Genomic DNA, 25,182 nt, shown 5'->3' on the forward strand with positions numbered 1-25,182 from the left:
CTGAATTCGACTCCTGGTCATGTGAGCACAGAGCAAAAACTGAGCAGAGGGATTATCACAGCTGCCTCAGCCAAGCCCTGCACTGGAGGCGGTGTCGATGCCAAGGTCTCCTTTCATCCCTGAACTGTAACTGAGAGGAAAGGCCCTTTCTAAGTTCTCAGCTGCCAGAAACAGGAGATTCAACACGGATTTACTTAAGGGCCTTTGCCAGAGATCTGCGGGATTCAATCTGCCCTCTAACATAAAACAGCTTCAACCCAGCTTCCATCTAAGACATGGTATGTTTTCTCTGTTCGTTTTATATATTCTAAATGATTTTTTCTAAGGAAAAGCTCTTAACTTCTTTCGCTCTTAACTCTTGTGCGTATGATTTTCTAGGAGGGCAGAATAAATATGCTCCCAAACACAAACACGTATGCATGTGTCAGGTGAACAAAGGCTTCCTTGAAACGTTTTATCACTGAACCATATTTCCCACTAAATTCTTGGAGAAGAATAAATGATAAGATAATTATATACAATGTATTAATAGACATGATTCTTACATTTTATAATGCTTTGACCAAAGAAGCTAAAAATAACTACCTTCTTACAAAGTAAAAACAAAGATATGGTAGTACTTATAAAAACATATATTTTCTTGGGGAAAGTGACATCCATCATATTGTTGTACTTCATGGTTTCCTCCTGAAGCTTCTGAGTATAGCTGGCAAATGATATATATGTCTACTTTGTTCCTAACTTTTTATTTTTAAAAATTTCAAACATATAGAAAGATCTTTTGCTATTTTTTAATCTATTTATTTAATTTTGGCCACATGGCTTGTGGGATCCTAGCTCCCAGACCAGGGACTGAACCTGGGCCCTCTGCAGTGGAACTGTGGTATCTGAACCACTGGACTGCCAGGGAATTCCCTTAAATCAATTTTAAAGATAAATCTATAGGTGCACATAGCCATACACTGGAGGAGGGCATGGCAACCCATTCCAGTGTTCTTGCCTGGAGAATCCCATGGACAGAGGAGCCTGGTGGGCTACAGTCTATAGGGTCACAGAGTCGTACACGACTGAGGTGACTTAGCTCACATAGCACATAGCCATACAAGTACATTATTATTGGGAAGTTCCCCTGGAGAAGAGACAGGTTACCCACTCCAGTATTCTTGGGCTTCCCTGGTGGCTCAGACGGTAAAGCATCTGCTTGCAATGTGGGAGACCTGGGTTTGATCCCTGGGTTGGGAAGATCTCCTAGAGGAGGGCATGGCAACCCACTCCAGTGTTCTTGCCTGGAGAATCCCAGGGAGAGAGGAGCCTGGCAGGCTGCAGTCCACAGGGCTGCAAAGAGTCGGACACGACCGAGTGACTAAGCACAGCACACAGAACATTGTTATCAGTATCTCATATTCATGTGATTTGGAGTTCCTTAAAAATTAAGTGACAGAAATTCAGAAAATGCTATCTAAACAAAGCCTGATTTTCAACAAATAAACAGGGTTGGTTTGTGATCGCTCTTGAGATTTACAGTAACTTACATCTGGATGCAGTTTCTCGTGCTGACACTCCTATTAAACAGTGCAATGCTCCCAAGGTTAAAAGCCTTTATTTGCCTTCATTCATCATGCTGTTGTTCCTGTTGTTCAGTTATTCAGTTGTGTCCGACTCTTTTGCGACCCCATAGACTGTAGCCTGCCAGGCTCCTCTGTCCATGGGATTTTCCAGGTAACATTAGTGGAGTGGGTTGTCATTTTCTTCTCCACGTCATTCATCATGTAGGAGACTGAAAAATAAAACTATCTTCTTCCAAAAGTTTGGAGGCTTACCAGTTTACAGTTTAAACTAAAGTAAAAATCTGTAACACAGATCATACACCTAATTAAGAACATGCCTTTTGGCTGGTTTCCGTTATGAGCCTTTCAGCACTATCACTGTTGCTTTAATCTGCTATGCGTATATTAGGGCTTCCCTGGCGGCTCAGAGGGTAAAGCGTCTGCCTGCAGTGCGGGAGACGTGGGTTCGATTCCTGGGTCGGGAAGATCCCCTAGAGAAGAAAATGGCGACCCACTCCAGTATTCTTGCCTGGAGAACCCCATGGATGGAGGAGCCTGGTGGGCTACAGTCCACAGGGTCGCAGAGTCGGACACGACTGAGCAACTCCACTTTCACTATGGATATATTATTTGATTAACACTTTAAAAACAATTTTTAATTTCAATGTCTACATTGAAAGATCAGGAGATCTCACTTAAGAATCCAGTTTTCATGCTTCTCTTAAAATAGCAGAGTCACACTGGGTCTTAATTGCCACATGAATACTGGCTGGGCCTGAGAGAAGCTGCCTCTGGCCTAGGGTGGGCTCTCCCCACTTTATCAGAGCTATACCCACGGTCAAGCACCTGTCTGCTTCCCTACGGGCTTATGAGCTAGAGATCCCTTTACTCTGTTTTATTTACCATGCTGAAATGACTGAAAATATTCTTAGTATGTTATGATACATATTTTATGGTTAAAGTCCTGACACTTTAAAAAAAATTAATGCTATCTCCCTAATAGATTGTATGATACCATATGCCCACTTTCCCTTCACAACTGTTTAGGCTGGGGCCAGAAGTAGAGATGAAACACAGCACAGTCATATAGAGCCTTCACTTTTCTCTCCACTCCACAAAGTCAAACACTATGAGCCAATAAAAGTTGAAAAAACAGCATTTCAAATTATTTCCCAGTAGTCACAGGCTTTTCAAATGTTCTGCTTGTATATAACAAGAAACAGGAAACACCGCTTCTCTATCGAACAGTTCTGAGATACCATAGGGAGCCTTCTGGTTGCTATGTTACATATGTAAGAGCATACAACCTTTTTTTTTTGGAAGGACAGGGAACACAATACAGGAATTAGGATAGAAAGACACAGATTCTTAAAATAAAGTTCACTGTTTCATTTTCCATGTTTTTATCTCAAAATAAAACAAGATCAAGAAGGATTACAATAAATTCTTGATGGGTTTGACTTAAGGCTGAGATAATCAAGAAACAGCTTTGCAACCATGATCCTTGGTACCACATTAAGACATCTAGATGTTCAAAACACTATCTTAAATGAAGGTGAATAAAATCAAATATGCTGTTGAAAGGTTGTTGTTGAATCACGACGCCAGGATTCTTGGCCCCCGGGGGAGAAGAATTCAATCCGGGGCCAGAGACGAGGCTTGATCGCTCAGAGCTTTTGTGTAATAAAGTTTTATTAAAGTATAAAGGAGATAGAGAAAGCTTCTGACATAGGCATCAGAAGGGGGTAGAAAGAGTACCCCCTTGTTAGTATTAGCAATGAGTTTATATACAATCCAATGAATCCAAAGAATGTCTGGAGGTTGTAAAGACCTCACCAGACCTACTCCCATAATTTACATTTTAAGATAACAGAATTAGCCAGAAGGTTTAATCCAGAGACTGTCCTCAGGCATAACACACTGTTGTTACATAATCCTAAGGAATGTAGAGAAGGAAAAAAAACGTTTGTCCTTTCTTCCTCCTTGAGAATTCCAGTCCTCTCTCTCCTTGGGGACCCCTAGACTTATCAACCTGCCTAGGAAATGACTCTCTCACTGTGAAATGTCTATATAAGACAGTGTATCAAAAAATGTGAGGGAATTCTATCCTGGTGATCCAGGGGTTAAAACCGTACATTCAGTGCAGGAGGTATGGGTTCGATCCCTGGCTGGGGAACTGAGATATCACAAGCTGCACGGGGAGCACAGGCCAAAACAAAAGCCTGAAGAATTGCAGCAAGGTACAAGGAGGTTTAAAGTGACATCACTAAGAATCTCCCAAGATTGTGCGTTTGTGTGGCGGAACAACAGATGGCCAGAGCCTGAAGGCGCAGAGGAGAAGCGAGGTGTAAGGACACAGGCGATGAGGTCCGAGAACAGGTTTTTTTTTTTTAAAGCTAGGTCTGTGCCAAAGGTTAATACCTACAGAAACTTTATAGATTATATGCTAGAAATGGAGATGGATATGGACCTTGCCCAGACATGAGGCAGCAGACAGAAGGAACTGGCATTTGACCACACTCTGTCGCCGGCCACATTTCTCTAAAGGCAGAAGGTACCCATCTCTGTCACCCTTGAAGAGAATACAGCTGCAGCTATGCACATAATTTTTCCGTTTCTGTTTTCAGATGTTCTATATCTTTGTGATAACACTCTTGGTTTGCCTGAGGTGACAATGGGTGAAAGAGATGGAAATTTAACAGCTGCACAGAAGACAGAACAGTTTCAGATCCAGCTTCTCTTTCTTCCCTGTCAGCCAGCAGTTTCACCTTTCCCATTGAATTAACAAGAAAGAATAGCTCTGAAAATCACACAAAGAACTGCTTTTCCTTTTTATTCCAGAGAGAACATCACATGGCTGGCTCACACAAGCCTCTACTAGAGATGCACTGGGACCAAGGCCCGTGGCCAGCCCTGGGACAAAGCCTCGTCCTTCCAGCCCTTTGAGGGATCACTCCAGCAGGACTTTTAAGAAAACTGAAAAATGAAGGCAAGTTGCCAAAAGGGAAGCGTTCAGTCCTTTAAAATGTGGTGATTGGTAATGACTCAAGTGCTACAGATTGATCTGTTTCTGAGATTCAGGCAATATGCTAAAAATTTTAAGCTGGGTTGAACCAAGTTTCAGAGCAGGTTGAGTTTTACCGTACCTAAGACTGACTTAATAACCTCATTACATTCACGTTTATTCAGAAAGTTTTCCTAGGAACAAATATATGTTTGATGCAGAAAACTTGATAATCTAAGAGCTAACCCAGTGATAACCACTGTGAACATCTGGTGGACATTCTTTCAAGGCATTATGAGTATGGGTGCTAAGACTACATGTTTTGGATTCAAATTTCACATTGAGCACATCTAGCCGGGCACAGTTAGTTTGCACAAATTACTCAATCTCACTTTTTTCTCACCTATAAAATGTAGATGATAATAGTTACTACCTCATCAGGTATGGTGAAAAAAATGAGGCAACAAATGCGAAATGCTTAAACAGAGCTTGGCACCTGCAATGTTGTTCTCTCTACACAAGTAAATACATATTTATTCTTCACTAAGTGGTTTTCTATCATAAACACTGATTCATAACCTACTTTAATCTCTAGGGAATTTGCTGCAAATATTTCCCTGTGTTAATAAATGTATTATTACACACACAGAACCGCTGGTCCAGTTGCTGCAGGCACTACTTAAGCACAGGCTGCAATGCTTTTAAAGCACATGACCTTGCCATTCTGAGCTCAGTTAGAGGAATAAGAAATCAGTCATCTTCAAATGGCTAGAAATGGATGTGACCTGGCAACTACGCCTGAAGATTGTAACCAATCAAGTCCTCTTCTCAGGAAAGCTGAGTGTGAGACACACAGAGTGAGTCAACAGACAGGTCAGTGGCACACAAGGTAGGGAAAGCAGCGAACAAGAAGTGGCAAGCAGGGCCAAGCCTGGGAGGAGCTCAGGACGGCAGCGCCTCCACAGCGGAAGAGAGGGGTGGCGACCAGGCTCGAGAGCTGCCCTGCGCCCCCACCGTCCATCCAGCCACTGTGAGAAGGCCTGCCTGGGCATCAGGACCTAAGTTTCCAGCTCTGCACAGTCTGACTGGGCAGCGGCTGTGATACTGTCATATTCTTGTCTCTCAGCTAACCGAGGGACCTGCAGATATATGCCTACTCCTGGCCATCCAAAAGGGCCTACCTCAACCACATTTATGCGGCTGCTCGAGTGGTCACCCCCAAAACTGTAGCACTTCCTTTCTTAAGCATTTGTTATGTGTTAAGCACTGGGGATTAAACAGTGACTGAAAAGGAATAGAATCTGGCTACTCAGAATGTAAAGTCTAGCACAGAAGACACCTAGACAAGTGACATGAATAAAACATGATAAAGATGATGCTGGATAGGGTCTTCCCGGTGGTCCGGCAGTTAAGACTCCGTCTTCCAGTGCAGGGCACAGGTTTGATCCCTGGTCAGGGAACTAAGATTCCACATGCTGCATGGTGAGGGAAAAAAAAAAAATGCTAGAAATACACTGCAATGGAAACACACAGGGAGAACAAGACAGAATCACAAAGACTGCAGGGAAGAAGACCTTCAGGGCGAAGCACAAAATCAGCCCGGTGTGCCGGATACTTCAGATGGCTCACTCAATACCCACCACCGCCCAGGTGGACTGCACGTGACCATTCATCTTTGCTTAATTACAGCCCTTCTATTTTTTGGCATGTAGAATCCTAGTTTCCTGACCAGGGCTCAAACCCATGTCCCCTGCAGTGTCTTAACCACAGAGCCACCAGGGAAGTCCAGTGAAGTGGCAGTCCTGACCGAGCTATAGTAACTGGACCAGCTTTTCCTTTCAGGACACTCTGAATCCTGGCCTCATTTAACAGGAAAGGTGAAGGAGGCCAGACCTATTTTATGATTTTATAATGTTTAAAATGATTCGGCTTATTTGATGGTAACCTCAACTATGAAAGTATAATTGAATACCTTATTTCTGACTGGTAATTTTAAGTTGAAAATCTTAGTAAATTTATGTATACTATGGCAGTGGTCCCCAACCTTTCTGGCATCAGGGACTGTTTTCATGGAAGACAATTTTCCATGAACCAGGAGCAGGGGAATTAGGGGGGTGGGGGGCGGGTTGGGATGGTTTAAGAACATAACATTTATTACACACTTTATTTCCATCATTATTACATCAGCTCCACCTCAGATTATCAGGCATTACATACATCCCAGAGGTTAGGGACCTCCGCACTGTGGCACTATTTAAGACTCATCTTAGCTATAAGTTTAACACACGACATCCACAGGACTTTACTGATAAGGAGCCTCATAACATTTTCATTTTTTTTCAGTCGGACAACTAAAGTTCTTTAAAAAGCAATCCAGTTAATTAAATTTATAAATGCAATCTGAAACATCTGAAAGTCTTCAATGAACTGGCCTAGGTATTATCCAAAGGTCCCTTAAAAATGACTAGTAAAATCTCCTGTGCTTATAATACAGCCATCAGATGTATAAGCATTAGGATAAGAACTAAGTTTTTGAATGTCTGCTTTTACAAAGTTATGACATTTTGAAAACTAAATAAATCCCTGAATAGTGATTTCTGCTTACAAAACTACCCTTCAAGAACAATCAAAAACATCTACCTACATCCTCACTGATTCCAAGTTTTATTCTCTGTTAGCAGTCATAGAATTGGAAAAGTCAGCCCCCACATTTTATTTTGATGTAAGCCACTGAAATGCTTGCCTCTACCTACCGAAGGCTGGTATGCCATTCCCAGGAAGCAAAAGGGTGACTGCACATCCTTTCCAGCTCCCTCACTGCAGTCCCTTTTGCAAGCATCTAGTTTTCTACACTTTAGCTGCACTTGCATAGCCGAGGGACATTTCCACCGTGGTACTCAAAACAATCATAGTAGCAGCTGACACAACCTTTCCTGAGAAAGATGCCAAATCCAGATGTGCTCTACAGAGGTAAAGCTGTCAGCTCGTCTCCCCACAACTTCTAAAACCAAGTAGCAAGGTTTGCCCAAGGTCTCGGAATTTTTTCCTTCCTCTCTATTCTAGAACCATCAGTCTATTTCAGGTCTTCCAACAACCTGTGAATCTAAAGAGCTGCAATAACTCTGTCAAACATCACTTTTGCCTTGGGTGCCCGGGAACCCACAGGAGCCAACTGGATTGAAATCGAAACTATGCAGCTTAGGTCCACCAGCTGGCCCTACCACACTTAGCCGAACCTTTGAGATCCTCCAGAAAGAGCTCTGGTAATTTTCAACTGGGGTATTTCTTCAGGATTTTTATGTTCCATTTATCATAGAAGCTTGTATTAATTACTTTCTATTCACCCAGCTGTGTAGTAGGCACAAGAAGGGAGGATTTAAAATAGGAAACATAATCTTAGTCCTCAGAGGTTACAATATAGTTATAGATACTCAAATATATGATAAAATAATAGTGTCACAAGCCAACATAACTGCAGGACTTCAGAGCAAGGAAAGAATTCCTTGGGTATTCTAAAGTGAAATTAGTCTAAGAAGACTTCAGCAAGGGCTAGACCCAAAAGAAAGGCAGAACTCAGACCTTTTCTAAGCTCTGTTTCGTATGTTCTTAGAATCAGTCTTAAGTCCCTTCTGGAACAAGGAGATGGACCTATAAAAAGCACTATGTGGCCAAGGCAAGCAAATGGGGCTGGTGAAACTTACACTACTGAGTCAGGACTCCTAGACGAGATAACATAAGCAGAGCAGAGCGTGGTGTTGCCACAAGAGGCTATGGAGAAACATTAGTTCCTTCCTCCTGGTTTTGAACTGCAATTTGTTTCTCAGTTTCACCAACAAAACTATAAGCCCTTGAAGGAAGAGCACCAAGATCTGACTTCTGACTGTTAATTTTAGAGTATCCAGTAACATACACTGGGCATGGCCCAAGAACTCAAAACATACATGGTATCATGTTACCAAATAAAAAAGAAGATACTGCTGTCTCTCAAGCTGCACCTTTAACAGCTTCTAGCAAACTGAACTTCTGCTTTAGCCACTGCTCTACTGCCAGGACCCAGGGAGCAAAGGAGAACAAACGCTACCTTCGTCTCAAGCAAAGATTAACGAGAATAAGCTGCTTATATCAATACTGCCTACTTCTCTTATTTCTTAGGGCTGATGAACTATCTGATTTTCAATCTTCTGCCACAGGTAACAGAGGCAGAACAGGCAGCGACCCAAGGGCAATCGGAAAGTGCTGTCTGGTGTAACTGCGCATAGTCACTACTATGATCACCCCTTGCAGAGAGAGCCTGGTGAATACCACCATGTCACAACCTCATCGCCTCTCTGATCAAGGAGGCATGCGGTGAGTGCTAAGCGCTTCCTCTCTGCGCCCCTGAGTCTGTTCACGCAGTGAGTGGTGATAAAGTAAAGAACTACAGGGCCATGATGGATGCACGGTGCAGCCACACTGTTCTCAGCGCGTACCTCCTCACAGACTTCTCGGACTGCGGCCACGCCCGGCTCCTCCTCCGGCTCCATGCCCCCTCCAGGGACGATCCACCGGTCTGGATGACGACTGCTGCTCACAAGTAGCACCTGAAAGTCAAAGGTCACGTGGGCCATTAAAACTCAAAAAGCCACACTCACACAAATTTAGAGTTTAAACGCCACACAAATAAAAGTACCTAGGACCCATTCTTTGTTGATAGCTCTCCAAATCACTTTAAGGTAGCTTCCATTTCTGTTTGAAAAAGCAGACACTGTGTCTAGTAACAGCAGAAGGGCATCTGACCCAGTGGCCATTAGGTGTACCCCTCAGATTCTCAGTCACTTGCCCTGTAGACCCTTTCCTTTGTTCCCTTCTCTTTAGCCCTCTGAACACGCAACTGACAAAAACACTCAAAACAAACAAAACAGAGACTTTCACTGATGCACTGATGAGCTTGTGAGCACTGTGAAGAGCTGGCCCTGGCCCCACAGTCCCAACCTTCCCTCCAAGGTTCTCAGTCCTGTGTTTCCCAGTTCCCGATTCGTCTGACGGCCATAGGCTGACACTATTCACAACCCAAAGCTCTAAGCGTGTGCTGAGAACCTGATGCTCTCACCAACATGAGGACTAGGAAGATTTCTTGTTGTCATGCTTTCAGCTGAGGTAAAACTGGAATTCTTTTACTAGGAACCTTTTTATCAAGAAATGACACTTAATGGCCATCGCTAAAACGTATATAAACAGGGCTTCCTTGCTGGCTCAGTGGTAAAGAGACCTGGGTTTGATCCCCGATCTGGGAAGATCCCACATGCCAAGGAGCAACTAAGCCCATGCGGCCACAACTACTGAAGCCCTTGCGCTCTAGAGCACGTGCCCGGCACCAAGAGAAGTCGCTGCAATGAGAAGTCTGCACACCACAACCAGAGAGGAGCCCCTGCGCTCTGCAACTAGAGAAAAGACTATATGCAGCAACAAAGGCCTAGCGCAACCAAAAAAATTTTTAATAATAAATAACTAAATGCTGAAGAAGATGTGGAGAAAAGGGAGCTCTCCTACACAATCGGTGGGAATGTAAATTAGGGCAGCCACTAGGGAAAAGAGTATGGAGGCACCTTAAAAAACTAAAACCAGTGTTGCCATGTGATAATCCAGCAATCCCACTCTTGGCATGCACTCAGACAAAACTACACCTCGAAAAGACACACGCACCCCTATGCGCACAGCAGCACTATTTACACTAGCCAAGACACGGAAGCAACCTAAACGCCCATCCACAGAGGAATGGACAAAGAGGACGCAGGGTGTGTGCGCGCGTGTGTATACATTTACACGCAGACAGTGGTATGGTATTCAGTCCTAAAAGAAGAATGAAATAATGCCATTCGTGTGACATGGACGGACCCAAGATTATCACACTAAGCGAAATACGTCAGAGAAAGGAAGACAGATACCATATGGTATCACTTGTATGTGGAACCTAAAATATGACAAAAATGAACCTATCAGAAGCAGACTCACAGATACAGAAAATAGACTTGTGGTTGTGTGGGGTGGGGGCGGGGGGTCATCGGTGTTGGAGGGGAGGATTAGGAGTTTGGGATTAGCAAATGCAAACTCTTATATATAGGGTGGATAAACAACAAGGTCCTACTGTAGAGCACAGGAAACTATATTCAATATCCTGTGATAAACCATAACGGAGAAGAATATGCATCTGTGTAACTGAGCCACTTTGCTGCACAGCAGAAACTAACACAACGCTGTAAGCGAAATTAATTTTCAAAAAAGAAGTGAAAAGAACCAAACAAACGCAAATACTGATACAGAACATAGGTTACTAATTCAAACTTACGCAGAATTCCAGTCATGGTTAAAATAAAATCTAGAACTTCCCTAGTTCCTTTTCCTTAACCCTCTCTAGGACAGATGTTAAACAAAGTTAGCTTTACTCCTCATTTGGAGATGGAGTTGAGTTGGTATTATTTCCAGAACTAAAGGAATCTTCAACTGCTCCCTAAACAATCTCTTTCTGGTGATGTCTTCTGAGCCTCAGGCCCTATTCCAAACTATATCCTCCATCTGCCCTGCCAGGCCCCAGCACTCACCTCCTACTCTGCTGCCACCTCTGCTGCCTGAAAGAAACCACTCCTTCCTCTCTGGCCCTCCTGGGCCCCGAGACCGACTGCCAGGTAACTCCTCCAGTCATTCCCTCTCTCCCATTTAAGCTCTCTGCAACCATCAGCCCTTGGAAACGACCTTTTTCTTCATCTTTAATCCCTTTCCTCCGGTCATGATAAGATTCTCCTGATGCTGCTCTACAAAATCTGTGATCTGCAGACAGAGGGGATCACAAGCTATAAGAGGGAAATCCATGAATCCGTATACAGTCACAGCCCATGGACTGAGAAAATACTGTCTTAAATTCACAAGCACTATTTTTTTTTTAATGTATATAAACTCTACTTTAAGTAAAACAACATGGAATAACTTAAAATAATATAAAATTGGGACTTCTCTGGCAGTCCAGTTGTTAAGACTCTGCACTTCCACTGCAAGGGACACAGGTTTGATCCCTAGTTGGGGAATTAAGATCCCAAGAGCCACAAGGAACAGCCAAAAGAAAAAGAAAAAAGAAAAGAAAACCCGTAATAGTTCTTGGTTGGTGTGTATGTATGTTTAATCAAAGGAAGTTAAAAGTACAACGTGAGGGAATTCCCTGGTGGCGCAGTGGTTAGGGCTCAGGTTCAATCCCTGGTCAGGTAATAAAGATTCTGCAAGCCTTGCAGCATGGCCAAAAGAAGAACGGTAGTACGAGAGGATGGGAGGAGGGAGGGCGGAAGGGAGGAAGTACCATGTGGCAGTTTACAAAATTATGCTTTTAAATGAGTCCTCACTGGACACTTACTTCACATTATATACAAAAATTAACTCCAAATGGACCAACACCCTAAACCCAAGAGCTAAACCTACAAACAGGGATAAAGCTTAATGATCCTGGCTTTGCTAAGACAGGCCAAATCCTTAAGACATGACAACAAAAACCTGAGATACAAAACAAAAAATGGATGAGCTGTACGTCATCAAAATTACAATCTTCTGTGCATCAAAGGACATTATCAAGAAGGTGAAAAGATGATCTACAGAATGGGAGAAAATTCATGGAAATTATCTGATAAGGGTCCGGTATCCAAAATATACAAGCAACTCTTACAACTCAAGGAAAAAATGACCAACAGCATTTCTCCAAAGAAGATATACAAAGAGCCAACAAGCACGTGAAAAGATGTGATCAACATCATTAGTCGCTAGAGAAGTACAAAGTAAACTCATCAGGAGACACCACTTTACACCCACTAGTATGGTTATAATTTTTAAAGTAACAAGTACTGACAAGGATGCAGAGGACTGGAATCTTCATACACTGCTGGTAGGAATGTCACAGTTTAGGCGCTGCGGAAAACGGGTGGTTTCTCCAAAAGTTAACCATGAAATTACCATCTCATCTAGCAATTCCGCTCCCAGGTATATACCACACCCCAAAGAACGGAAAATAGGTGCTCTAACCCTCAGACACAAATGCTCATGGCAGTATTATTCATAATAACTGAACAGTAGAAATAACTCAAATGTCCATCAATGCATGAGTGGATAAACAAAATGTGGCATGTACATAAAAAGATTAGTTTCCAGTCATAAAGAGGAATAACATTCTGATAAACGTTACACAGTGGATGAACCTTGACAACATTATGGTTAAGTGAAAGCCAAACTCAAAAAAAAGTCACATCATGTATAATTCCATTTATATAAAATATGCAGAATAGGTAAATACACAGAGACAGAAAGCAGACTGGTGGATGCAAATCACAGCAATTTTTTAAAAGCTTAAATAGTGCCACCACTATCTTGATCAGAGTCTACACTCCAGAGGAATGGCCTTCCAGAAGGCTATCCTTAGTTTCATTATTATATCAAAGCATTCCCATAAAAGAAAAAGGGGATCACTGCCATACCCATTCTCCTCAAAAACTGTGGCCAATCATACATTTTGAAAAATTTGATTAAAAAATAAACCCAAATATAAGCACATTTATTAATTCAAGCCAAAAGTTAAAAAAAAAAAGTCCTCCAAAGACTCTTTAGATAATGTCATAACTATTTAATCTGCAAGGGAGATTTCAGAAGGAAAAGTAGAAAAAAGGGTTAATCCTTCACTGATTTGGTATATAAATAACATGTAGTCTTTCTTCCTACAGTTCTCCCACTTCTTGGCAAAGTGTTTACCAGCCATTCTAAACCTAATCTTTTGTTTCAAAGGCTGACTAGGGCCATCCAATTAGGTTTCAGTTGAAATGAAAGAACTTTATAGAGACATTTCAAAGTTAAAGCAATGAAAAAGAAACTACCACAGAGTATAATTTAATTTCTAAATATCAATCAACGTGAAATATTAGCTAGTAAATCCAGCCAGTGTGATTGCTTTTTACATTCAAAGCACGACTCTATGAGGTAAGACTACATGTAACACTGAGGCTGGAGAAAGCCAGCCACATTACTTTGTAGTTATTCTTCAAAGCAAACACTATTACCAGCAAATAGTTCTTCTCCTCAGAAAGTTTCCTTGACAACCCATTGAAAATTTATTGCAAAAACTGAAAACAAAATATCCTTTATTTTCGCTAGAGACTTTACTTCTTCCTGCCTTACAATAAGTGGTGTTTTGCTCAGTAAATTCTTATTCTGAAGCTTGACTTTTAAATACAAATTATCTAAAATGAAATTAAATGGCAAAGCTCCTAAAAGATTCTGAAAATGACGCTCTAAGGAAAAAAAAAATTGCCATTTATTCAACAAATATTCATTAAGCACTGTAAGGAGCCAGGAACTGGAGATGCAGATTAGAACCTCTGCAATTCTGAGGCAGATCAAAGTGGGGAACTGGCCAACCAAGTATCAGACCTTTTGCGAAGCTCTCTGCATGGAGACAAGTGATATTCAGGCAGAAATGGATAAACAAACCCACAGAACACACCCACCCATATATGAATTCTTGGATTCATGACAACTTAGTATCCTCAAGGACACAGAAAAAAATCAGTGTTGATTAGGGTCAAGTGTGCAGTGAAAAAATATAGAAATGGGTGGGAATGATAAACCTAATCTGGAGAGATTTACATAAAGGGCTGCAGCTAAAAAAACAGTAATGTTTTATTTCTTAAGTTTTAAATTGCTTAATAGAAATTTCCAAAAGAATATAATACAGTGAGAGGAGTGCTTTGGTTGAGGTATGCAGAGAAAATCACAACCACACTGAAGTCAGGTTGCAGGGAGATGGTAGGAGGTGGTAAGGGGAAGATTCTTAAAGGAAGTGATCTGAGTTGAATTCAAGTTGAAGAAGGACACTTGGGGCTTCCCTGGTGGCTCAGTGGTAAAGGATCCACCCGCCAACACGGGAGACATGGGCTTGATCCCCAATCTGGAAAGATCCCGCGGAGCAGCTAAGCCCAGCACCACAGCTACTGAGGTTGTGCTCGAGAGCCCAGCAGCCACAACTGCTGCAGCCCCAGACCCCCTGCTCCACAATAAGAGCTACAACGAGAAGCCCACCCAAGGCAATTACAGAAAAACTTGTGCAGCAACCAAGATCCAGGAGAACCAAAACTAAATAAAACAAACAAATCTGGAAAAAAAAGGACACTCATTCAACAACAACAAAAACCACCAGAAGCCTACCATACGGCTTTGTGCTTAGGATACAAAGCAAGGCAGATACAGGTCCAGCTCTTGAGAAATTTGAAGGTCAACACGAAGTCAGGTGACTGATTACATTTCAGTGACTACACATCATAACGCTCAGTAAATATTTCACGCTCTTGCCTACAGTATCCAGCCTCCTTTTGCTGTTAGGTGGGACCATCTGACTAGTTTTGCATAATAAAATACGAGCAGAAAAGACATGTGTCACTTTTGGGCTGGGACAGGGAGAAGCCAGTGCAGTATCTCTCCTCCTCTGTCACAGTGTTCAAGAATGTGGTGAGTTCCAGTCGGTGTAGATGCAAGCCTGAGCCCCTTGAACAGGAGAGAGTTCCTGTGTGGAGCAGAGCCTTTGAAAGCCCATGGCTGACAGGCAACATAATCTAGTAGATCCTGATTAATGGTATGAAAGGTCAGGGAAAGGTCTAAGGACCGGTGCAGTTGATTGCCTCACACCCAATCCTAAAGTACAGCCCCTGATCCACATATAGAGGTGGCCAAAAAATGTCTGATGAGCAAATGAAAGAATGGACCAGTAACTAAGGAAACAAACAACTGCTTTTAAAAAAAAGGAATGCAGAGAGCATATAGATGAGGTTAGAGAGGTTGAACAAAAAGGCAGGGTCTAGTTATAAAGAGTTTGGACTGAAACCTGAAGATAATAAGTAAGTCACTGAGGCCCTTAGAACAAGGAAATGACATAATCCAATTTGGGTTTTAGAAAGATCACTCTGACTTGGGCTGGATATGGGCAAACCTGGTAAGAGAATTCACTTCTGCAGTTAATTCAGGCTGAGAAAGAAGGAGGATCAAAGTGGGGGTTGAAAGGAAGTGACACATTTCCAGAAATACAGAAGGAAGAGTCCACAGGGCCAGTGACTGACAGGATGTGGGCCAGAGAATGTGAAACGTGGGGTGGAGGCAGGAACCACACGGAAACTGTCCTCTGAACATGAATTTGAGGGTTCAATGAGACATCTAATGGATAATTCGAGAGGAAAATCATATAAGTGTTGGACTGGAGCTAAAAAAGAGGGAAAGAGAGATTTGAGAAACAATGTTCTCAGTCTTTTCCAGCCAGGATGAGACTAACGCCAGGCAGCTCTAGCTGGAGAAGCTATCCATATTCCCTCCATCGTCCACTCCCTTTGGCCTCTGCTAAGTTTCCTTTCGCACAGCCAATAACATAGCAGGGGTAGATTTGTGTTAGGTTCAGTTCAGTTCAGCCGCTCAGTCGTGTCCGACTCTCTGCGATCCCATGGACTGCAGCACACCAGGCTTCCCTGTCTATCAACAACTCCCAGAGCTTACTCTAACTCATGTCCATTGAGTTAGTGATGCCATCGAATCATCTCACCCTCTGTCGTCCCCTTCTCCTCCAGCTTCCAATCCCTCCCAGCATCAGGGTCTTTTCCAATGAGTCAGTTCTTCGCATCAGGTGGCCAAAGTATTGGAGTTTCAGCTTTAGCATCAATCCTTCCAATGAATATTCAGGACTGATTTCCTTTAGGATGGACTGGTTGGACCTCCTCGCAATCCAAAGGACTCTCAAGAGTCTTCTCCAACACCACAGTTCAAAAGCATCAATTCTTCGGCGCTCAGCCTTCTTCACGGTCCAACTCTCACATCCATACATGACCACTGGAAAAACCATAGCCTTGACTAGACGGACCTTAGTCGGCAAAGTAATGTCTCTGCTTTTTAATATGCTGTCTAGGTTGGTCATAACTTTTCTTTCAAGGAGTAAGCGTCTTTTAATTTCATGGCTGCAGTCACCATCTGCAGTGATTTTGAAACCCCAAAACATAAAGTCTCTCACTGTTTCCATTGTGTCCCCATCTATTTGCCATGAAGTGTTGGGACTGGATGCCATGATCTTACTTTTCTGAATGTTGAGTTTTAAGTCAACTTTTTCACTCTCCTCTTTCACTTTCATCAAGAGGCTCTTTAGTTCTTCTTCATTTTGCCATAAGAGTGGTGTCATCTGCATATCTGAGGTTATTGATATTTCTCCTGGCAATCTTGATTCCAGCTTGTGCTTCATCCAGCCTGGCATTTTGCATAATGTACTCTGCATAAAAGTTAAATAAGCAGGATGACAATATACAGCCTTGATGTACTCCTTTTCCAAACTGGAGCTAGTCTGTTTACTCCATGTCCAGTTCTAACTGTTGCTTTTTGACTTGCATACAGATTTCTCAGGGTGCAGGTAAGGTGGTCTGGTATTCCCATCTCTTTCAGAATTTTCCATAGTTTGTTGTGATCCACAGAGCCAAAGGCTTTGGCATAATCAATAAAACAGAAGTAGATTTTTTCTGGAACTCTCATGTTTTTTCAATGATCCAGTGGATGTTGGCTATTTGCTCTCTGGTGGTTCTGCCTTTTCTAAATCCTATTCCATGTTAAAGTTCTAGAAACTTTTTTTTTTTTTTTTGGCCACACTGCATGGCTTCTGGGATCTTAGTTCCCCGACCAAGAATGAAACCCGGGTTTTCAACAATGGAAAAAGCACTCTATATGCTCCGTAAAAGCAGAATCCTAACCGTTACTGGACTGCCAGGGAATTCCCTGGAAATAATTTTCTTAAAAAAAAAAAAAATCAATTATCTATGGTGATAATCTACAACATGGAAAATCCTGATTGGCAAGCTATATATTTTAGATGTATTACTAATTTCCAGAAAACTGCAGGCAATAATGCACTTAATATAATTTCCAACAACGTGATGCCCCTGGCATTTGACAGCCCCTCAACGTCATTACTACCAGACAGCTCTGCTGGTTGCCCAGATGGCACAAGGGCTGCACCCTATCAAATCCGTGACATGCCATGCAAACTGCTTCTACAGTCAAGCCCATTCTAACCATTCATGTGTCCCTTCATAAAAATAAGATCAACATAATAGTGAATGTATATCATGAGAAACACTGGGCTGAAGGAAGCACAGGCTGGAATCAAGATTGCTGGGAGAAATATCAATAACCTCAGATATGCAGACGACACCACCCTTATAGCATAAAGTGAAGAAGAACTAAAGAGCCTCTTGATGAAGGTGGAAGAGGAGAGTGAAAAGGTTGGCTTAAAACTCAACATTCAGAAAACTAGATCATGGCATCTAGTCCCAACACTTCATGGCAAATAAATAGGGAAACAGTGGCTGACTTTTATTTTTCTGGGCTCCAAAATCACTGCAGATGGTGACTGCAGCCATGATATTAAAAGACGCTTGGTCCTTGAAAGGAAAGTTATGACCAACCTAGATAGCGTATTAAAAAGCAGAGACATTATTTTGCCTACAAAGGTCCGTCTAGTCAAGGCTATGGTTTTCCAGTGGTCATGTACGGATGTGAGAGTTGGACTGTGAAGAAAGCTGAGGGCCGAAGAATTGATGCTTTTATAAGCTGTGGTGTTGGAGAAGACTCTTGAGAGTCCCTTGGACTGCAAGGAGATCCAACCAGTCCATCCGAAAGGAGAGATCAGTCCTGGGTGTTCATTGGAAGGACTCATGCTGAAGCTGAAACTCCAATACTTTGGCCACCTGATGCAAACAGCTGACTCATTTGAAAAGACCCTGATGATGGGAAAGATTGAAGGCAGGAGGAAAAGGGGACAACAGAGGATGAGATGGTTGGATGGCATCACTGACTCAATGGACACGGGTTTGGGTGAACTCCAGGAGCTGGTGATGGACAGGGAGGCCTAGCGTGCTGTAGTTCATGGGGTCACAAAGAGTCAGACATGACTGAACGACTGAACTGAACTGAATAGTGAATGTTATCTGCACTTGGATTCCAGATAAATTTACTGTTTTTTTACAGAATGTTTTAAAGAACAGCTACACAAATTATTGGACACAAGGACCCTATAAAATGTTTAAAAGATGAGTAAAGCTGAGTATGAGGTGAAATGACTTGTTCAAATTAAGTCAACAAATTACCATGAGGCCAAGCACTAGTAGCTTCAGTTCTTTGAGTTTTACAGTCATTTACCCTTAAGCTCATTTTTTTTTCCTGCACAGCTCAAAATACTGCCAAAAAGGAACAACAAATAAAGAGAAACAGTTTTCAAAATCCCTTCATTTTCTAGCTAACCAGGTTGTTTATTTAACAAAAGAGGAAATTCCCTGCCAAGTACAAGGACTGTGCTATGAACAGATATTCTACAGTTTTTACTTCTGTAGGAACAAGGTATTTTAAGAACAGATATCACGCCTTAGTATGCATCCCAGGGATGAAGTATACTGCTCGAGTTCTAAGTGACTGAGTGGCCTGCCCTGCCTTTCCAAATGAATGTCCAAATGTTAACACACTGCACTGTATATTACCTGGTTTTCAATGACTTTTTTTAATTTTGAAAAAGATGACTAAAGAAACCCAGTTAACTTGGCTGTATTTACAGGTTATATAAAGAAGACTTAAAGTTGCTGGATCACACTGTACGAACATAACCTACCAGAATGTTTGAGTTGTTCCTGTAAACCTGAACTCCTCCCCATAACTCTTAGAAATATTGAAAAGCTGCAGGAAGTGAAGGGAGACTAACACTAGGGGGAATAAATAAAAACAACAGCAGGTAGTATTTATTCTGTGCCCATTTTGTGTTCAGTTCATTCAGTTCAGTTCAGTCGCTCAGTCGTGTCCCACTCTGCGACCCCATGAATTGCAGCACGCCAGGCCTCACTGTCCATCACCAACTCCCAGAGCTTACTCAAACTCACGTCCATAGAGTCGGTGATGCCATCTAGCCATCTCATCCTCTGTCGTCCCTGTCTCCTCCTGCTCCCAATCCCTCCCAGCATCAGAGTCTTTTCCAATGAGTCAACTCTTCACATGAGGTGTCAGAAGTACTGGAGCTTCAGCTTTAGCATCATTCCTTCCAAAGAACACCCAGGACTGATCTTCAGAATGGACTGGTTGGATCTCCTTGCAGTCCAAGGGACTCTCAAGAGTCTTCCCCAAAAAAAAAAAAAAAAAAAAAAAGAGTCTTCTCCAACACCACAGTTCAAAAGCAGCAATTCTTCAGCGCTCAGCCTTCTTCACAGTCCAACTCTCACATCCATACAGGACCACAGGGAAAACCATAGTCTTGACTAGACGGACCTTAGTCGGCAAAGTAATGTCTCTGCTTTTGAATATGCTATCTAGGTTGGTCATAACTTTTCTTCCAAGGAGTAAGCGTCTTTTAATTTCATGGCTGCAGTCACCATCTGCAGTGATTTTGGAGCCCAAAAAAATAAAGTCTCTCACTGTTTCCACTGTTTCCCCATCTATTTCCCATGAAGTGATGGGACCGGATGCCATGATCTTCGTTTTCTGAATGTTGAGCTTTAGGCCAACTTTTTCACTCTCCTCTTTCATCAAGAGGCTTTTTAGTTCCTCTTCACTTTCTGCCATAAGGGTGGTGTCATCTGCATATCTGAGGTTATTGATATTTCTCCCGGCATTCTAGATTCCAGCTTGTATTTCTTCCAGTCCAGCGTGTCTCATGATGTACTCTGCATAGAAGTTAAATAAGCAGGGTGACAATATACAGCCTGGACGTACTCCTTTTCCTATTTGGAACCAGCCTGTTGTTCCCTGTTCACTTCTAACTGTTGCTTCCTGACATGCATATAGGTTTCTCAACAGGCAGGTCAGGTGGTCTGGTATTCCCATCTCTTTCAGAATTTTCCACAGTTTATTGCGATCCACACAGTCAAAGGCTTTGGCACAGTCAATAAAGCAGAAATAGATGTTTTTCTGGAACTCTCTTGCTTTTTCCATGATCCAGCGGATGTTGGCAATTTGATCTCTGGTTCCTCTGCCTTTTTAAAACCAGCTTGAACATCAGCAAGTTCACGGTTCATGTATTGCTGAAGTCTGGCTTGGAGAATTTTGAGCATTACTTTATTAGCATGTGAGATGAGCGCAACTGTGCGGTAGTTTGAGCATTCTTTGGCATTGTCTTTCTTTGGGATTGGAATGAAAACTGACCTTTTCCAGTCCTGTGGCCACTGCTGAGTTTTCCAAATTTGCTGGCATATGGAGTGCAGCACTTTCACAGCATCATCTTTCAGGATTTGAAATAGCTCAATAGGAATTCCATCACCTCCACTAGCTTTGTTTGGTGGGATGCTTTCTAAAGGCCCACTTGACTTCACATTCCAGGATGTCTGGCTCTATATGAGTGATCACACCATCGTGATTATCTGGGTCGTGAAGATCTTTTTTGTACAGTTCTTCTGTGTATTCCTGCCACGTCTTCTTAATATCTTCTGCTTCTGTTAGGTCCATACCATTTCTGTCCTTTATCGAGTCCATCTTTGCATGAAATGTTCCCTTGGTATCTCTAATTTTGTGTTAGGTGCTACCATTTTACATTCTACTTTTAATGTACTATCCCTAATTTTGAAACCACCATACAAGTCAGGCATTATGTAATTTTTACCATTACAGTGATGAGGAAACCAAGTTTTAGGTGATTTGGTAATGTGGTGAGGGGTACAAAAGGGTGAGCACTGAGCCAGGATTCAAACCAGTATATATGCCTGACTCTGACTGCCAGATGACTGAGTAGTCCTCCCAGAGATCACATGACCCACAAAGCCAAAAATATTTAGTATCTAGTCCTTTATGGAAAAAGTTTGCCAACCCTTGATCTAACAAAGGGCCCAAGCAGCCACAGCATCATGTTGGTAAGTACTATTACAACGGAAAGAAGATTCTGAGATGATTCCAGAATACTTCTCAAGGGCGAACATTCGAGCTGAACCTAGAGGAGAAATTTACTGAGCCCAGAAAGGAGAGGTTTCCAGGCAATGGGCACTGCAATCACACAGCCACACATGCAGGAAACAGTATATTATAGCCAGAGAATGCTGAGAAATTCAGGCAGTTTAATATGGTGAAGGGTGCAAGATGGGAAGGAGGAAGAGGGCAACAGAGGAAGCTGATAAATTAACTGAGACTAGTATAAAAAGTTCATACAGGAAGCACATCAAAGAGTTACAGTAACTGAACGCAACTGGGAATCCTTGGTTTTTGAGGAGGGAGACGGCAATCTCACTTGTGTTTCAGAAGCTTGAATCTGGAAGCTGGTAGGAGAAACAGTCTGAGATATTACAGGAAAAGTTAAGCTTCCTACACTCTCTATATATTATGGGAACTTCTAAAAGCTCAACTTAAACATTGATTTGAAAGAATTCACCTGAGAAACAATGGCTGCCTCTGTACAGTACACTTGGCGACACTGAGGAGGAGGAGGCATTGCACATTAAAACCTTGTGTATAGCTTGAATATTTTAGAACAAGCATTTCAGATTTTTATAACTGGACAAAAAGAATGCCAAGCATTATTCCCAAGGAAATTTCTGACAGCCAAATGGAGTGAATGAAATATTTAGAATGCCTGAGTTTCTTGAGTTCATTAAAAATAAATAGAGCTACAGGAACAGCATTTCTGATATCCATAAACTACATTATTTTCCCACACAGGCTCAGGACTATATGAACACAGTGTGAAAAAGCAGGTACTATGTCCCCAAAGTAGCATCAACATATTAATCAAATTTCCACCTAATATAAAAAGTTGAAGTTTAAAACACAGTTATACGCTGTCTACTTTTTAGAGGAGGACAGTAAGGAGACACGGATCACAGGTATGCCTTATACCAATTAGCCACACAACTGGGGGAAAAAAAGCTATACTTCATCTTTCTCAGTTTTAAAATGAGGTACTCCAGTTAATTCCTAAACCACTTCCAGCATTAATATTCTATTATTCTAAATGTACACAGTTGTGTGTCTAAAATTATAGTTTTCAATTCCACTTTTCTTCAATGATACACACTGCACAAGCTAAAAAAAAAAAAGTACAAGAGGACAGACAGTTGAGAAGCAAGTCTTCTCTTTCATCTCCCACCTTCTCTCCCACCTCTGTCTCCTAATTGCTTCCTAATGAAACTTTCTTGAATATTTTCCTCCCTCGTTATTAACACAGATAGTAACTCATCATCAGAGTTCCACCTTTTTTCACATACACCATGGAGATCATTTCATCACTACATACCAAAGAGCCTCCTTTTTTTTAATGACCACGTGGTATTTTAAAAAACTTATTTTAGCCTTTTCATGAAGATGGTGCCAAAGGCGAAGAAGGAAGCCCCTGCCCCTCCTAAAGCTGAAGCCAAAGCAAAAGCTTTGAAGGCCAAGAAAGCAGTGTTGAAAGGTGTCCACAGCCACAAGAAAAAGAAGATCCGGACGTCACCCACCTTCCGCGGCCCAAAACGCTGTGGCTCAGGAGGCAGCCCAAATATCCTCGGAAGAGTGCCCCTAGGAGAAACAAACTTGACCACTATGCTATCATCAAATTCCCCCTCACCACCGAGTCAGCCATGCAGAATATAGAAGACAACAACACACTGGTGTTCATTGTGGATGTCAAGGCCAGCAAACACCAAGTCAAACAGGCTGTGAAGAAGCTCTATGACATTGACATGGCCAAGGTCAATACTCTGATCAGGCCTGATGGAGAGAAGAAGGCATATGTTCGACTGGCTCCTGACTATGATGCTTTGGATGTTGCCAACAAAATTGGGATCATCTAAACTGAGTCCAGCTGGCTAATTTCAAATATAAAAGTTTTCACTATAAAAAAATAAAAATAAAAAATAAATAAATAAAAACTTATTTTAGAAAATTCCAAACATACACAAAAGTAGAGAAAAAATACAACGAACCTCCAAGTATCCACTGTTTGCATGCTCAGTCACTCAATCATGTCCAACTCTTTGCAACCCTATGGACTGCAGTCCATCAGGCTACTCTGTCCATGGGACTTTCCAGGCAAGAATAATGAAGTGGGTTTCCATTTCCGTCTCCAAGGGATCTTCCTGACTCAGGGACAGAATCTGCGTCTCCTGCATTGGCAGGTGGATTCTTCACCCTGAGCCACAACCCAGGAAGCAATATAATAAATACTGATGATAAAATTTACACAAACAAAAGCTTTTGGGGGGACCTTCAGTAATGTTTAAGAGTGTAAAAGGATTCAGAGATTTAAAAAAAAAAAAGCTTGAGAACTGATGCAAAGGCTAGGAGAGTTTCCAGGTCACGATGGTAAATAACAAGTATGGAGGATGTAGGGCTTTAAAAAAATATACCACAACATCACTATTATACCCAGCAAAATTAATAATTTATTATAATCATCTAATGAACAGGCCATATTCAACTATTTCCAATTGCTTCAAAAATGCTATTTTACAACTGGCTTATTTAAATGAAGACCCAAACTAGGTTCATACACTGCATTTGTCTTCTAGGTCTTCACAGAACTGTTCAACTTCAGCTTCTTTAGCATTAGTGGTTGGGGCACAGACTTGGATGACTTGAGATGCTGAATAGTCTGCCTTGGAAACGAACAGAGATCATGCTGTCGTTTTTGAGACTGCACCCAAGTACTGCATTTTGGACCCTTTTGTTGACTATGAGGTCTAATCCATTTCTTTTAAGGAATTCTTGCCCACAGTAGTAAATGTAACGGTCACTGAGTTAAAGTCACCCATTCCAGGCCATTTAGTTCACTGATTCCTAAAATGCTGATGTTCACTCTTGCCATCTCCTGTTTGACCACTTCCAAATTTATCTTGATTCATGGACCTAACACTGCAGGTTCCTATGCAATACTGTTCTTCACCAACATCAGACTTTACTTTCACCACCAGACACATCTACAACTGGGCGTTGCTTCCACTTTCACTCAGCCTCTTCATCTCTTCTGGAGGTACTGCTCTGCTCTTCTCTGGTAGCATATTGAGCGTCTACTGACCTGGGGAGTTTATCTTTCAGTGTCATATCCATTTGCCTTTTCATACGGTTCATGGGGTTCTTAAGGCAAGAATGCTGACGTGGTTTGCCATTCCCTTCTCAGGTGGACCACGTTTTGTCAGAACTCTCTACCATAACTGGTCCATCTTGGGTGGCCCTACGTGGCATGGCTCATAGTTTCATTGAGTCAGACAAGGATGTGATCTATGTGATCAATTTGGTTAATTTTCTGTGATTGTGGCTTTCATTCTGTCTGCCCTCTGATGGATGAGGATAAGAGGCTTGTGGAAGCCTCCCTGTGGGAAAGGCTGGCTGTGACTAAAACTGGGTCTTGCTCTGCTCTGGTGGGCAAGGCCACGGTCAGTAAATCTTTAACCTAATTTTCTGCTGATGGGTGGGGGTGTGTTCCCTCCCTACAGTGGCCTTACATGTAAGATGGCAGAGTAGGACAGGCGCCATCTTCTCCTGCGAGAACACCAAGATCCACAACTAGCTGCTGAACAACCATCGACAGGAGAATGTTGGATCCCAGCAAAAAAAGATACTCGGCATCCAAGGGCAAAGGAGAAGCCCCAACAAGATGGTAGGAGGGGCAAA

The 25,182-nt window shown here is 42.1% G+C and overlaps 1 protein-coding gene and 1 pseudogene across 1 annotated transcript in view; one reads left to right on the forward strand and one right to left on the reverse strand.

The window, feature by feature from the left end:
* Positions 1-25,182, reverse strand: part of NUDT3 (nudix hydrolase 3) — a 114,825-nt gene that overhangs the window by 41,980 nt on the left and 47,663 nt on the right. Inside the window, exon 2 of the mRNA XM_027958423.3 lies at positions 9,021-9,131. Within this exon, the coding sequence (XP_027814224.1) occupies positions 9,021-9,131 (111 nt within the window). The remainder of the gene's footprint in view (positions 1-9,020; positions 9,132-25,182) is intronic.
* Positions 64-23,399, forward strand: LOC121817348 (large ribosomal subunit protein uL23-like; annotated as a pseudogene).

The sequence above is a fragment of the Ovis aries genome, chromosome 20, assembly GCF_016772045.2.
Source record: "Ovis aries strain OAR_USU_Benz2616 breed Rambouillet chromosome 20, ARS-UI_Ramb_v3.0, whole genome shotgun sequence".
Lineage (NCBI taxonomy): Eukaryota > Metazoa > Chordata > Mammalia > Artiodactyla > Bovidae > Ovis > Ovis aries.